Raw genomic sequence first — 13,120 nt, 5'->3', positions numbered from 1 at the left:
TCTTCGTGAGGCACCGCGTACGCGCAAGCGGTGCACAGGTGCAACAAGCCGGACAAACTCGGCCTACAGTCACTCTGCGTGGCCACCACCCAGATCCAGACCCAGGAGGCTGCCAGCTCCCAGCCAGCAGCCCTGCAACCACCCCCAGAAACCACCCCCGCCCCCGACACCCAGCCCACCATGGGGTCCTGTCGGCCAGGCTGCTGCAGCCTCTAAAGGCAAAGGCCTGGAAGGAGCCACAGAGGTAGTGGTGCATTTCAGGTTGCTATTTTTTTTTGCAGGGAAACCTGAAAATTAAACCCAAGTTTATTACCAGATAGTTAGTTTTTTACAGGTACTACAGAGACGGGCTTTGTAAAGCAGGGTCCGGTCAGGCCCCACCCAGACTTGATCTGTGGGATCAGCCAGTGGCAGCTGGAGACAGGGCTGCACACGCCATGCCCTCTGGACACCAACGTGGGCTTGGGCCCCAGGACTCACTCACCACAGTCCAGCTCTTCCGGGGTGATGGCGGCCACCGACCGCCCCTGGATGCGCCTGGGATATTCACAGGTGGCCGCTGCCTGTGCGTTCCCCGACCGGGCGTAGCTCTTCAGCAGGTCTGCCAGCCACAGGATCTCACAGTCACAGTGAAGCGCGTTGGAGTCCAGACGCCTACGAGAAGGAAGCCACAGCCGGTGAGACATGGGATGGGCAAGGGCTGACCCGGGCCGGGCAGACCCGAACTGACCAGCAGTGATGGGGCCCGCGGATAACAGAATCTGACCCGGTCCTGCCTGACCAGAGGACCCAGCAGAGCTCCACACTCGACAGAAAGAAGAGCCCGAGGGCCCGAACAACACAAATAAAGGTGGTGAAAGGAGCCCAATACTGTATATTTTAGGTTTAAGACCGGGGGACAGACACGTGCCGGATGAGTCCGGGAAGTTTCATGAAAAGCACAAGACAGGAGCCTTCGTAAAATCAGTAATGCAGAAACCCCCACCACCCGGAACTATTCCCGAACTCTCATCACCACTGGCACCGCGTCATCATGGACTACCTCACTTAACCCTTAAATACGCCCTAAAAGACAGTCAGCCCACAGGGCACAAATCTCAGCGGCTGAATTATGCTTAAAGTTCTGGGAGAAAGTGCCCCACGAGGCTGGACACATCCGTCCCAACAAGCGGAACAGGCAGGGTGTCACCTCCTCCCTCGGAAACGACGGCCATTTATGCAGCAAAGCACAAGGTAAGGAGTGTCACGGGGGGACGTGGACCAAGAGCGAGGAGGTGGCAGCAGGGCTGGCCCCGTTCAGAGGGATCTCTCGGGATCAGAGCCGAGGGGCCGCCCTCGGGCGTCCACTGAGCTCACACCTGCAGGCCACAGCTCCCCAGGGAGGCGGGCGCATGATGGCACACCTCCCACTTGCATTTCCCCAGGACGCTGGCTCGGAGCGGGCAGCAGGCAGAACTGGCCCTCTGCCTGGACGGCCAGCTCTGATGAGCACGTCCCGCGGAATCCAGGGGGCTCAACGCAGACACGACAGAACCTCCCCCCCGCCGATCCCTCAGGTCAGCAGGCCGTGGGGGACCCAGAACCTTCCCAGCGCGCGCTGACCCCAGAGCCCCTCTGAGTAAACGGCAGGACCTCTGTGCTCAGGACAGGCCCCAGGGACAGTGGATGAGCAGGTGTGTGACCCCGGCCAGCGGCCCCTGGGCTGAGCGGCCAGAGCAGGAAGCCCCCGACTGCATGCTCCCCTCTGCCGTCTGGCGGGGAGGGGGAGATTCACTGGGGCCGAGAAACCTAGGGTTTCACAGGCCGAGCAGATGCAGAGGGCAGAGCTAGACCATCAAAAGGCCGGAAAGGAGGCAGAGACGGAGAAGAACCGTTCCAGCCTTCTGTAGACTCAGGTAACCCCACGTGCCCTGAGCTCGTCTCGGCAACTTCTGGCAATTTCTTTCCTACCCTCTCTTATCTACCAAACAGGCGGCGTTTCTCTCATCTGCCACCCTAGAACGTAGTTTTTAGTTTGGCTGGGGATTTCTTTATCTTATAAAGAAAAAAATCGTAAATAGTGAGGAAAATCTGTGTCTTACTTAACTCAAGAGAGAAACAAAGGCCACTCTGGGCCCAGGCCTGGTAATTTGACTTTTCTATCTCTTTCTTAAGCCCAGTTCATTGTACACTCTCAGTAATACCTAACTGAAAAACAATGGCCTTCAAGACCTCGGAGAAAAACACAAAAAAGATGTCAGATAGCTTTCTCCAGAAGCTATTATAAGAAATTACTCAGTGTAAAGATAAATTATTTTTAGAGACCTAAAAATGGACAGAATTCAGTTATGTGCAGGCCTAAATAAAAGGAATGCAATACAGTTGAGATTACTTCTAGGCCAATTTTATTTCCACCAGTACAATATGTAACATGGAATTAAAGATTAATTTGAGGAATTTAAAATTGATTTTTAAAAACATCTTCCTTGCCTATTAAAGGGTTCATCTGTTGCCACATTCCCTCAAGCCAGCTAGGTCTTGGCCAGCTAGGTCTTGCCCAGCTAGGTCTTGGCCAGCTAGGTCTTGGTTCAGCGTTCTGATGGCTTAATCCACCCTCCCTTCCTAATTCATATCCAGACTGTGATGAACTCTTCTTTGAAATACCCAGTAAAAGGGGTCAGGTAAATGCATGACATGGAGAAATTATTAGTCTTTGCTGAAAAGACAGCATAAAGGGTTAGTATACTCACAATCTTTTCATAGATTCCAAGTGATTAAATGTTCCCGGAACCAAATGTGTAATTCGGTTGTTATGTAAAAACCTGTTGAAAGAGGTGATAAACCACAGCAATTCTTTAAAATACGTTCCTAGACATGTAGAAAAGAGTATAAGCAGTCAGATAAATCAGCTTTCAAAGCACATCCCAGTGGCTGCCTTTGTTTAATATAAGTGAATTTGAGAACAATGTTATTTAGTACAGAAAATAACTACATTTTTTTCTATTTTATCACTATTCCCACTTCTGAACTGGTAGAGAAGAGCACAGATTTCCTACTGAGATGTTTCCCGGTTGTTTGAACAGACATAGATGTTCTTTCTGTTACAGGAAATAGACAGAGCCACAAGCTCCAGAACCTGCAGGTAAAGAGGGGCAACCAAGAGGGTAACACTACTTACAGCCTCTCCAGCTTCGGCAAATGCTGAAATGACTCTGGGTCCAAAGTCTCTATCTGATTAAAGTGCAGGTATCTAGAGGCGTTTTTAAAAATGGGAAAAGAAACAAATTTTAAACAATTTTATACTTTTGATAGATCTATAGGGTTTTGCTGAAGACATTTGTTCTCTAAGTCATTTCAAATACACACGTCAATAGATAACTCTCTAGATCTCCTACATTGTATGGAAAACAAACCAAGTCATCAAATAGGAAGATTAAAGACAACGGAAAACTGGGTGCAGACTTTAAATGATTGACTGGACAATACGACTAAGGGTCAAGCACACCGACCGGGCTTCCTCCCCACCCAGCAAGGAAAGCCAGGGACGCTCAGCTCTCCAAAACGTGGACCTTTCTAGAAAAAAAATCAACATGAACTCATTACACCACACACGCAGGTATGTGAATGCCTTAATTCCAATCTTTTAATTTAAAAACGGATTTAGGAGACTTACACTTCAAGGTGACATTGGGTATATTGCTTTTCAGCTACAGAAACAGCAACTACAGAAATAACAGAAGAACCTGACCCTGAGTTTAAGCGAAATAATGTATCTCCTCAAATGTCCTTTAATTACATAGACCATGCAGAGCTTAAACGTCTTTCCGTTTGAGTCCTTACTTGCCATAAGTCACACATTTTTTCGTAAAACTAATGTCTTCTCGTTGTCCTGCATAGCGCCTTTCTCACTTTGAAAATTGGTGGGCTTTTGCCTTAGAAATACACGGAAGCCCCCTCTAACCAGTGCTCCTGCAGGAGCCCCTCCTGACACACAGGGACCTGGCCCGACGTGCCAGGCTGCGTCTTCACGAGATGCTGGGACCAGCAGGGTCACAGCACAAACCCACGCAAAGGAGGGCTCTCTCCACACTCCCTCCACCAGGTACAGCCTTTCACTGACTTTCTGAAATGATGGAACCTCAAGGTCCCTCGCCCTGTCCTGTCGGTGTCCGGCCTGCCCTGGGCCAGCTCGCCGGGAGAGCCACCGTGGTGACCACGCGGCCGCAGAGCTGCCCACCCTCCTCCACGGGCAGGCAGCCTGGTGGGGGCCGGGTCTGTGCCCACCGCCCTCCCGGCGAGAGTGGGGGCCTGAGGGCAGGATGGCGGGGGCAGGAAACGCCCCATCCTGACTCTGCAGGACGTACACGTCCAGCAGCCACCGTGGAGCAGCCCGGGGCCGCCCAATCAAGCACAGACACGGGGAGCAGACGCGCTCAGCCACGCTGTTCCAGAGACTGCGGGCCGGCCGGCCAGGTCCCGGGAGAAGCCAAGGGAAGGAGAGAAGGGAAGACAGGCCGGTCCCAACCTGATTCTGTTTAAAAATCCACATGCCGACAGCCAGGGGGAGGCTGACTGGACGCGGGTGCTGCCTTGAGGGGCTCAGGGTTCACAGAACCCCAGGGCTGTGGCCACCTCTCCCGATGGTGGAGGAAAACGGGCCGAAGGCAGGAAGGGAGCCCCCAGCACCATCCACGGTCCCCGCCCCCTGCCTGCGGCCGGCCTCTCAGAGAGCCCGGGTGAGCCTGCTGGACGGGGCGGGTCTAACGCGCGGCCTAAGGAGCCTGTCAGCACCTCCGGGTTAGAGACCAGAGCTAAGGACACACTTTTGGGCAGCCGGCCGGCCCGAGGCTGCAGCCTGTCACCAAGTGCCCTGCTCTGCATCTGCGCCTGTTCCACGAGTCTTCCCCCAGCCCTGGGCCAGGGGGTGTCCACACACGGCCGGCTGCTCAGGCCCTGTCCCAATGGATTTTGCTCAAATAAACTCTAAACATTTGTATAAGCCTCTGCTTATCTTTTTAGGCCTGCAAGAGCCGAGATGCTGGGCAGACACGGGGCTCGGGACCAGCCTCCCCTCTGCTGGAGCACGTGTGCCAGCTCTGGGCATGTGGGGCCCCCGCGAGGATGGGGACCCGAAGCGCTCTGCACGCGGCCAGGGCAGATCTGAGCGCGTTCCTAGGGGAACGCTCCCCTCCCCCTCACAGTGTCTCCCCGAGGGGCGGGGACAGGTCCCAATCTCTCTTCATCCCTAAGTCTCAGCAGCAGAGACCCCTCACCCCCAGCGCCTGATCCTGGGTTTGGAGGCAGCCTGACTTAGGATGCTGTCCCGAATCCCTAGGACCTTGGTCACCAACTGCCACTCGGCGCTCCATGGATGCCATTCCCCTTCCCTCCTCATTTCTCCCAGACTTTGCCTCTGTTTTCCTCAAAAATAACCCCGCTCACCCCCTCCCAAGGCTCGATGGGCCTCACTTAGTTCCACACTTGACAGCACACGTAAATCCCAGTCCCAGATCCATTAAAACTGAGTCAGATGCAGGAACATGTTCCGGGGACCCTTCCTCCACCTGGGAGTTCTCCCGATATTCCCACGTGTTTCTGTGATGATCTGATCCCTGTGTCATTCTCCCTGAAGCCGAGGGTGTACAGCCCCTCATATACAACTTCTTTCTAAATCCAGTCCACGACGAGCACAGCAGGCTCGGGAAAGTGGCTCTCAGCTGGATAAATAAATGGGTATCTAAAAACAAGAGCCCTGCGTGTGCTTTGGAAGCTGCTGGTTCAGGTGAGGCCTCCCCAGCTCTGCCTCAAGGTCTCTGGAGATGTTTCCATGTCCGGTCAACTGACAAAACATGAACCACATCCTCAGCTGCAGCATCCACGTGAATAAAACTGCCTGACACGCGATGACTCCAGCCCATTGATGGACAGGTGACCGGCCAAGCAAACAAGTCAGAAAATGCCTTTGACCAGGAATTCTACTTAAAATGGGCATGCTGACTTCACAGCAAAGTAGGACTTCATATGCAGCCCAAGAAACAACATCCAGCGTACCCTAACTGGAAACATATGGAAAAGTTTATTTTCTCCAAAACAATGACATGATGAATGACGCAAGTAAACCGGACGTGCAGATTCACAAACAGGAAATACTGTACGAGGAAAACAACCTCCTGGTCCCCACTTCTCCCCGAAAGACCTCTACTTGCTCAGATCTGTTTACAAGTCTATCTTGTTAAACTGGAAGCACCATGGGGACAGGGGTCAACCGGTGTTACTGGTCCTTGTCCCAGGAATGCAGGGCACAGGGTGTGGGGTGGCTGCCCAGATGGGCGGGGTCAGAAGGAGGGAGGGACTATGGCTTTGTCATCTGCATGCACACAGCCCTAGGCCCCCGGGGCACAGACATGCATCGTGCAAACAGCAGACTTGGCCTATTTTTCCCTGCAAGAGGCAAAGGGCAGGTGAAATCCAAGACACCGCAGAGCAGAGGAGAGGCACTTACAGTTGCTCTAGAGAGGCAAGTCCCTTAAACGCTTGCCTGTCAATTGACTGGATCTCATTCTTGTACAGATAGCTGAAACAAGAAACACGGGAGGATTAGCACACGCACGCCAGGCCGTAACTCAGGGTGGAAAGAAGAATTCAGTTGGCACGTGGAGACAGTTTTCAAATTCATGATCGTATTAGGATACAAACAGAACGTTTACACAATAAGTACAGTTCCTCCAAGGAGGCTCCCTTTCCCCTTTCTAAGGAAAACCTCCAACCAGAGGTGATCAGACCACCGCCATGTCTTCAGGAAACTCATAGATTCTTGGAGGACAGCTTATGAGCAGCTGACAAAGCATTTGCTTCAAAGCCTGAAGAAAATAAAATCATTTCCCGAAAAACATGTAAAATGCATTGAATATAAGCTTCTGTAACTGATACTGCTACAGTTTCAAAATGCCCAGAAATAATCTGGGAAATAGAAATTACAAAGACTAAATTACAAAGACTACATAATCTGTTTTCCACTCAGAATCCCATTCTCCTACAACAGAAGCAACCAAGGCTGATCAGAAGAACCACCCAATGGGCCCGCTGCCTGTTTCTGTATGGCCTGCATGCTAAGAATGGTTCTTACGTTTCTAAATGGTTAAATATTTCGAAACACATGAAAATCATGTGAAATTCACATTTCAGTGTCCGAAAATACAGTTTTGTTGGCACACGGCCATGCCGACTCATTTACTGTGGTCTACGGCTGATTTTGTGCCCCATGGAAACACAGACGTATGGTCCTCAAAGCCTCAAGCGCGTACTGCCCCGTCCTTTCCAGAAGAAGCTGGCCAACTCCCGAAGGAACCCATCAAGGGTGAAGACTTTCACACCGAAGTATCCAATTCCACCAGAAACACAAAACCATGTGTGTTGGGTTCACCCATCTGTCCTGGACTTCAGAACACATGTCTACCGCGGCCGTCTGTATCAGACGTGGAGACACCTGCCCCAGGCATTTCTCCATCACTGATGTGGGTAGAGGGACGGATCAAAATCCACACCTTTCCTATAGTGTAACTCAGGCAGATCCTTCTCTGCACACTGGATGCTCGGTGGCTGGGCTCTCACCTACCTACCCACTTAATAAACGATACCGCTTTGTCTCAATGCTTGTAACGTCGCCTACTTCATTTCCAGGACATGCATTTTACTTAATAATATTTGGCGCAGGGCCCAGTCTAACAGGACCTGCTGTGCTGCCTTTAATCGCTGCAATCCTTCCAAGCGTTTTCCCTTCTCTCTCTGCGCACATCTGCTGAGGCGACTTCAGTAAGAACTACAAGCCTTAACACAAACCAGCCAGAATTCCCCCTGAAGCTGAGGCCCAGTGCCTGAAAGAGGCCTGGCACAGACATTACTTCTCCAGGCTGTGGGGTCTGAACCCTTGAACTGCCACCTACTGGCTGTGTGTCTTGAATAAGAATTAACATTCTCTGCCTCAGTTTCTCCGTATGTAAGATGGAGTGAATAGCAGTACCTCACAGGATCACTGAAATTCAACAAATATATAGAGAGCTTTGGAATAGGGCCTCACACATGCACCTCCTGTCCAGATGTGTTATTTCTCCTACTGCTAATAACCCTATAGGAGGTAAGTCTGAACAAAGGTTTCTGTGCCTGTTTCTTAAACACAAACAAGCAAAACAAAATATCAACGTGGACATCACGTTGCATGCACTTCAAGAAGATGAGAGTAAAGGAATCCTGTCAAAGAATACATACAATTGAACCACACTAGTACGTATGAATGCATGCTGGTAAAGACACCGGAGCGTAATCTGTTTTCCTAAGAATAACTTGGTATTGATCATGATATAACGATAACTCATAAATAATTTTCTACTTCATCACAGAGTTGACCTTTGAATATGAGTTCTAACTACCTCGAGGGTTAATTTTCGTTATTCGGAAAACTTAATGAAGGCGAAGGTGTATTCCTTACCAGAAGTCACTGGAGCTCCAACACGTAAGGAACACTCAACCTCCAAAAATGCACTTTGGCACTGATTAGATAAATACCAAGGCTGCAATAATCAATAAATTGTGGAAGCCTTCTTAAACATTTAAGATGCATACCGCACAGTCTCTAAGTCAGTGCCTGTCAGGATGGACCCTCCCGATGTGGTCTGGGAAGTCGGAGGAGGAGGCTGGGAGCTGCAGCAGCAGCATGGCAGGGTCACGGGACACCTTCCCGCCACAGCCGCGTCCCTGTCCTGGTGTCTGTTCTCACAGCGGTCCATCTCCCACCCCGACCCCCGTTACTGTCGACCACTGTTCAGCCCATCCCCGTGACCCTGGAACCTAGCGCGTGGGCATCTCGGATGAATTCAGGTGGGAGGGGGAAATGTTGGCACGTGGATGCCTTGAAAGGAAGCCCGTCAACAGACGAGGTTTAAAAGTATTATTTTTAAAAACTGTCTTAAGTGAAAAATGAAGTATCCCTAACTACTCGGGTAAATGATAATTCGCTCTTAAGTAATTCAGACCAAAAAAATAAAAAATAAAGTAAAAAAAATTGTTTTATAAAAACAGACTAAACATGCACACACTCACTGCAAATACTGGCTATCAGTTACAGGACTCTGCTTCTAAGAAATCTAGGTTTTCTTCTGGAGCTTACACAGCACTTAAAATCAAAAACCAAAACAAAATGTAAGTAAATAAATGAAAACTCAAGAATAAATAGAAGACCTTTCCCTCATTTTAAAAATGAGCAACAAAGCTTAGTGTGAACACTGTTAATGAAAAATTAATATACTGCATCAAAAGTGATGGAGAAAAGTGTGTAGACACGACACTTTCAGATTCTTTGTGGAGGAAGATGTATTTAATAAAGAGTTAATGTTATCTCTTGCTCATAACCACTGTCTCACCTAAACTCAACAGGACTTGGAGACATCCAGGTTCACTTAAGCCACACGTTTTCCCCCAAATCACTGATACCAATCCCTCATTAAAATGGCTCTAGCTGAACAGTCCTAAAATTAAGAGTAATTTCCTCAAAGCACATGATACTTACTTCTAATCTGTTAGAACCAGCAATGTATTCAGTGTTTTGTTAAAGTTTCCAACTTCAAAATAAGTGCCTGTGAAGGTACTGAACCAGGCGAGGTCACTTTCTAACTGCAAAAGTGACTTTAACAAGCAGATGTTTTAAATGCTAATAAACTCATTAATTCAAATCAATTTTTAAAGGTAGAATAAAATTTAACTACATAAAAATAAGAGGTGAAATCACTTGGCGGAAGATGGGGAAAATTAGCAGGAATTAGTGACATTCCAGAGGGATCTGTCCTTCCCATCTCACATCTCGCCCACCCCTGAAAGCTCAGATTCCACAAAATATATCAGCTGTTCACACTGGAGGCTGAACATAACTTATCACCTTCCATCTCAAGAAGCGTCATTATTACCCGAGAATGATTTTCAGAGGCTATAGTTTCTAATTTTATTCAACCTATTTTACTTAAGGCTTAGCAGATAAACACTAGAAATCACGTAAGGTAGCACTTTACACTGATAACAACTCATTTTAAAAGTCCCAACCAAAATTTCACTCACCTTTCAAAAATAAAACCTCTTTTTCACATGAATGTATTTACAATAATTCATGAACAGTACAATATTTAGCTCAGTGAGTAAACAGTCCGAATACAGGTAACAGACTCTGGTGTAAAGAACTGGTCATGACTTACAGGTATTTTAGATTCTCCAAGTCTTCAAATGACCCACCAGGTATACTCTTGATCTGATTATTGTTGAGAAGCCTGTGAAAGAAAAGTCTCAGTAAGAATTTAAAAAACAACACGCTTCTGAATTGTGTTATGATTAAGCCATAGACCTAATACTGACATTTGCCAAATGCAAATTAACACAAGCAAGAGCACTGTTGGTGCTGGATGCTCCCGGCTGCAAGTTTTCTCAGGGAGCTGGTCCATATCAGCGCGCACTGCTGCGGCTCTGCATACAGCGGAGAAGCAATCCCCTCTCTCCTGCACAAAGACGTCTCTCTTTATCCTGCCATCTCTTCCATTTCCCCGGCAGCCAGCTGGGAGGCCCTCGCGGAGGTGCAGGGTGTCCCGGAGGTGGGTGTCTCACCATGGAGCTTTCCTTTTCACAGGGAGGGAGCTGGGGGCCGAGCCACCCATGTCCCCCCGACAAGGCTTACAGGGCAGTGGTGAACGTTCCTGACCCCCAGGCCCTGCAGAGAACAGTCACCTCCTGGGGCAGAAGGGCCAGAACCCGTCTCCGCCCACAGCATTCAGCACAGCCCATGGCAGCCTGGAGTTGGGGTCTAAACCCTGGGACGCAGCTGGACAGCATCCCAACCCCACCAGGACCCATACTAGCTCAGAGGAGGGCCGTCCCCTCGACCCTGCAGTGGGAGACGTGACCAGCACAGACCTGGATCACACCCAGAGGATGGACAGCTTCACAGAGGTCAGATGAGACACACAGGGACAAAGGCCACAACGGCTGCCAAGCCTGGGACCCAGTCCTGGCATCTTAACGTGCAAATCCCTCTGTCAGGTTCCACGGCAACCTCTCAGCCATGCCCACCCATAGTGGGCAATAGGGTAGACGTCCCTCAGCCTTCGGGATCTACCCCCAGGGGAAAGGTGTGATGATTTCTCAGACCCCAGCTTCGGGATATACCCACAGGGAAAGGTGTGATACTTTTTTTTTTGCGGTACACAGGCCTCTCACTGTTGCGGCCTCTCCCGTCGCGGAGCACAGGCTCTGGACGCACAGGCCCAGCAGCCGTGGCTCACGGACCCAGTCGCTCCGCGGCACGTGGGATCCTCCCGGACCGGGGCACAAACCCACGTCCCCTGCATAGGCAGGCGGACTCTCAACCACTGCGCCACCAGGGAAGCCCCTGGTGTGATAATTTTGATATCTCTTTTCTACCGGCTCCCGGTGCAATGTTTGGACTTACAATGTGTTCAAGTTTCTCAGCCCCCTGAAGGCCCCCGGCTGGATCTCTCTGATTCTGTTAAAGCGAAGATCCCTGTGAAGAGACAAGAAGCACATTTACGGAGAGAAATCTGCGATTGTCACTAGTTGTGTGTCATCTTTAAATATTCAGTTTCCAAGCAGCAATAAGGCATTTAAGAAATTAAACCTCCCTGTTCATTCCTTGGATGAATCAACCCTGGGCCAAGGTTAACAAATACATGAATATTTGTCTGAATGACAGGTGGACGCTCTCACCTCACAGAGTTTGTTTAAACAATAATTATAGGGAGATAACAGGTTCCTTGGTCACCCATCCATCCATTTCCGCCAGCCCACAGGAACGCTCAAGTCTCAGAGTTAAGACAACAAACACAGGACGGATTTGCAGGGCCTCACGAAGGGAGTCACCCCTGGAGCAGGCGTGGAAACACTGGGGTTCCCTCCAGTGACCTCTGAGCTGGAACTCACTCCCCCAGTAAGGACATTTAGCCCGAACGCTCAGAGCCACAAAGCTCATTCCGCGTGTGAGCTGGAAAAACAAGGCTATTTCATGTGTGCATCTTAACATGGTAAATAAAATTAAATGCAAAAGTAGAAGAGTGGACGGAGGGAGGGCCTGAGCAGCCCAGGAGAGACCAGAGCCTGAGGCAGAAGCCGGCCCAGCAGCGGGAGACGCGCGGACACGGAGCAGGCCTGCGGGGCTCAGGCCGGGGCCAGGAGTGCAGGGACAGGTCTGCTGAGATGCCCGCTCCCACCCTCCCCCAGCTTGACTTAAAATCTATCAGTTGAACAAGTATGAAAGTCACTGACAACTAAACGCAAAGACCCCTTTCTTGACCAAAGAGTCTTAGAAAAATTAAAATGCCTTCCTCAATGGCTGAACCTCTCCCATCACAGCCCAGCAGGGATCATGATGGGCTGAACTGTGTCTCCCCCAATTCACACGTTGAAGCCGGACTACCAGGGCCTCAGAGCGTGATCTGATTCGGGGATGGAGTCCTTCCAGAGGTGACCAAGTTCCAGTGAGGTCACACGGGTGGCCCTGGTCCAAGACAGCTGGTGTCCTTGTAAAAAGGGGAGATTTGGAGACGGGCACACGGGGGAAGGCCAAGGACTGCGGCAAACCTCCAGAGCCGGGCGGCGGGTGGGCGTGGAGGAACGGCCTGGCTCAGAATCCCCCTCGCGGCCACAGAAGGAACCAGCCCTGCCAGTTGACCTTAGATGTCTGGCCTCTGGGACTCTGGGAGAACAGACTCCTGTCCTGTCGGTGGTGCTTCGATAGGACGGCCACAGGAAACTCCCACGGGTATCCTGGGGCAGCACTGGCCCAGGTCACGAATGGACGGCTGTCTTACGATATTTACTGAGCCCTTTCAGTGTTCATAATCTTTTCAGGAATCTGATTACGTTGACCCGATTCAACAGCCGTAACTGATGACAGAACTGGTTTGAGTTTGCGGTGGAGGCTTCTCGGAAAGCGTTTGTCTGAGTGGCTGAAACCACCCGCGCCTGCGTCGGGCAGCGAGGGCCATGCACTGCCTTCGGGCGTTTGCTTCCTCGCTCCGGGTCAAGTCCTCGGGACCCAGGCACACGGTCAGCGCCGGACCCTCACCCGGGTTCGCTCTCTTTGGAGGCCCTG

The 13,120-nt window shown here is 50.4% G+C and overlaps 1 protein-coding gene across 1 annotated transcript in view; it reads right to left on the bottom strand.

Annotated features, from left to right (window-relative positions):
- Window positions 1-13,120, bottom strand: part of PXDN (peroxidasin) — a gene marked incomplete at its 5' end in the record, with an annotated part of 64,548 nt that overhangs the window by 28,338 nt on the left and 23,090 nt on the right. The window contains 6 exons of the mRNA XM_079721144.1: window positions 485-654; window positions 2,730-2,801; window positions 3,158-3,229; window positions 6,482-6,553; window positions 10,218-10,289; window positions 11,462-11,533. Coding sequence (XP_079577270.1) covers window positions 485-654; window positions 2,730-2,801; window positions 3,158-3,229; window positions 6,482-6,553; window positions 10,218-10,289; window positions 11,462-11,533 — 530 coding nt within the window. The remainder of the gene's footprint in view (window positions 1-484; window positions 655-2,729; window positions 2,802-3,157; window positions 3,230-6,481; window positions 6,554-10,217; window positions 10,290-11,461; window positions 11,534-13,120) is intronic.

This window comes from Hyperoodon ampullatus (assembly GCF_949752795.1).
Source record: "Hyperoodon ampullatus genome assembly, chromosome: 15".
NCBI classification, from domain to species: Eukaryota; Metazoa; Chordata; class Mammalia; order Artiodactyla; family Ziphiidae; genus Hyperoodon; species Hyperoodon ampullatus.
Note: the sequence above shows the minus strand (reverse complement) of the source record. Positions and strands in the feature narration are given on the sequence as shown.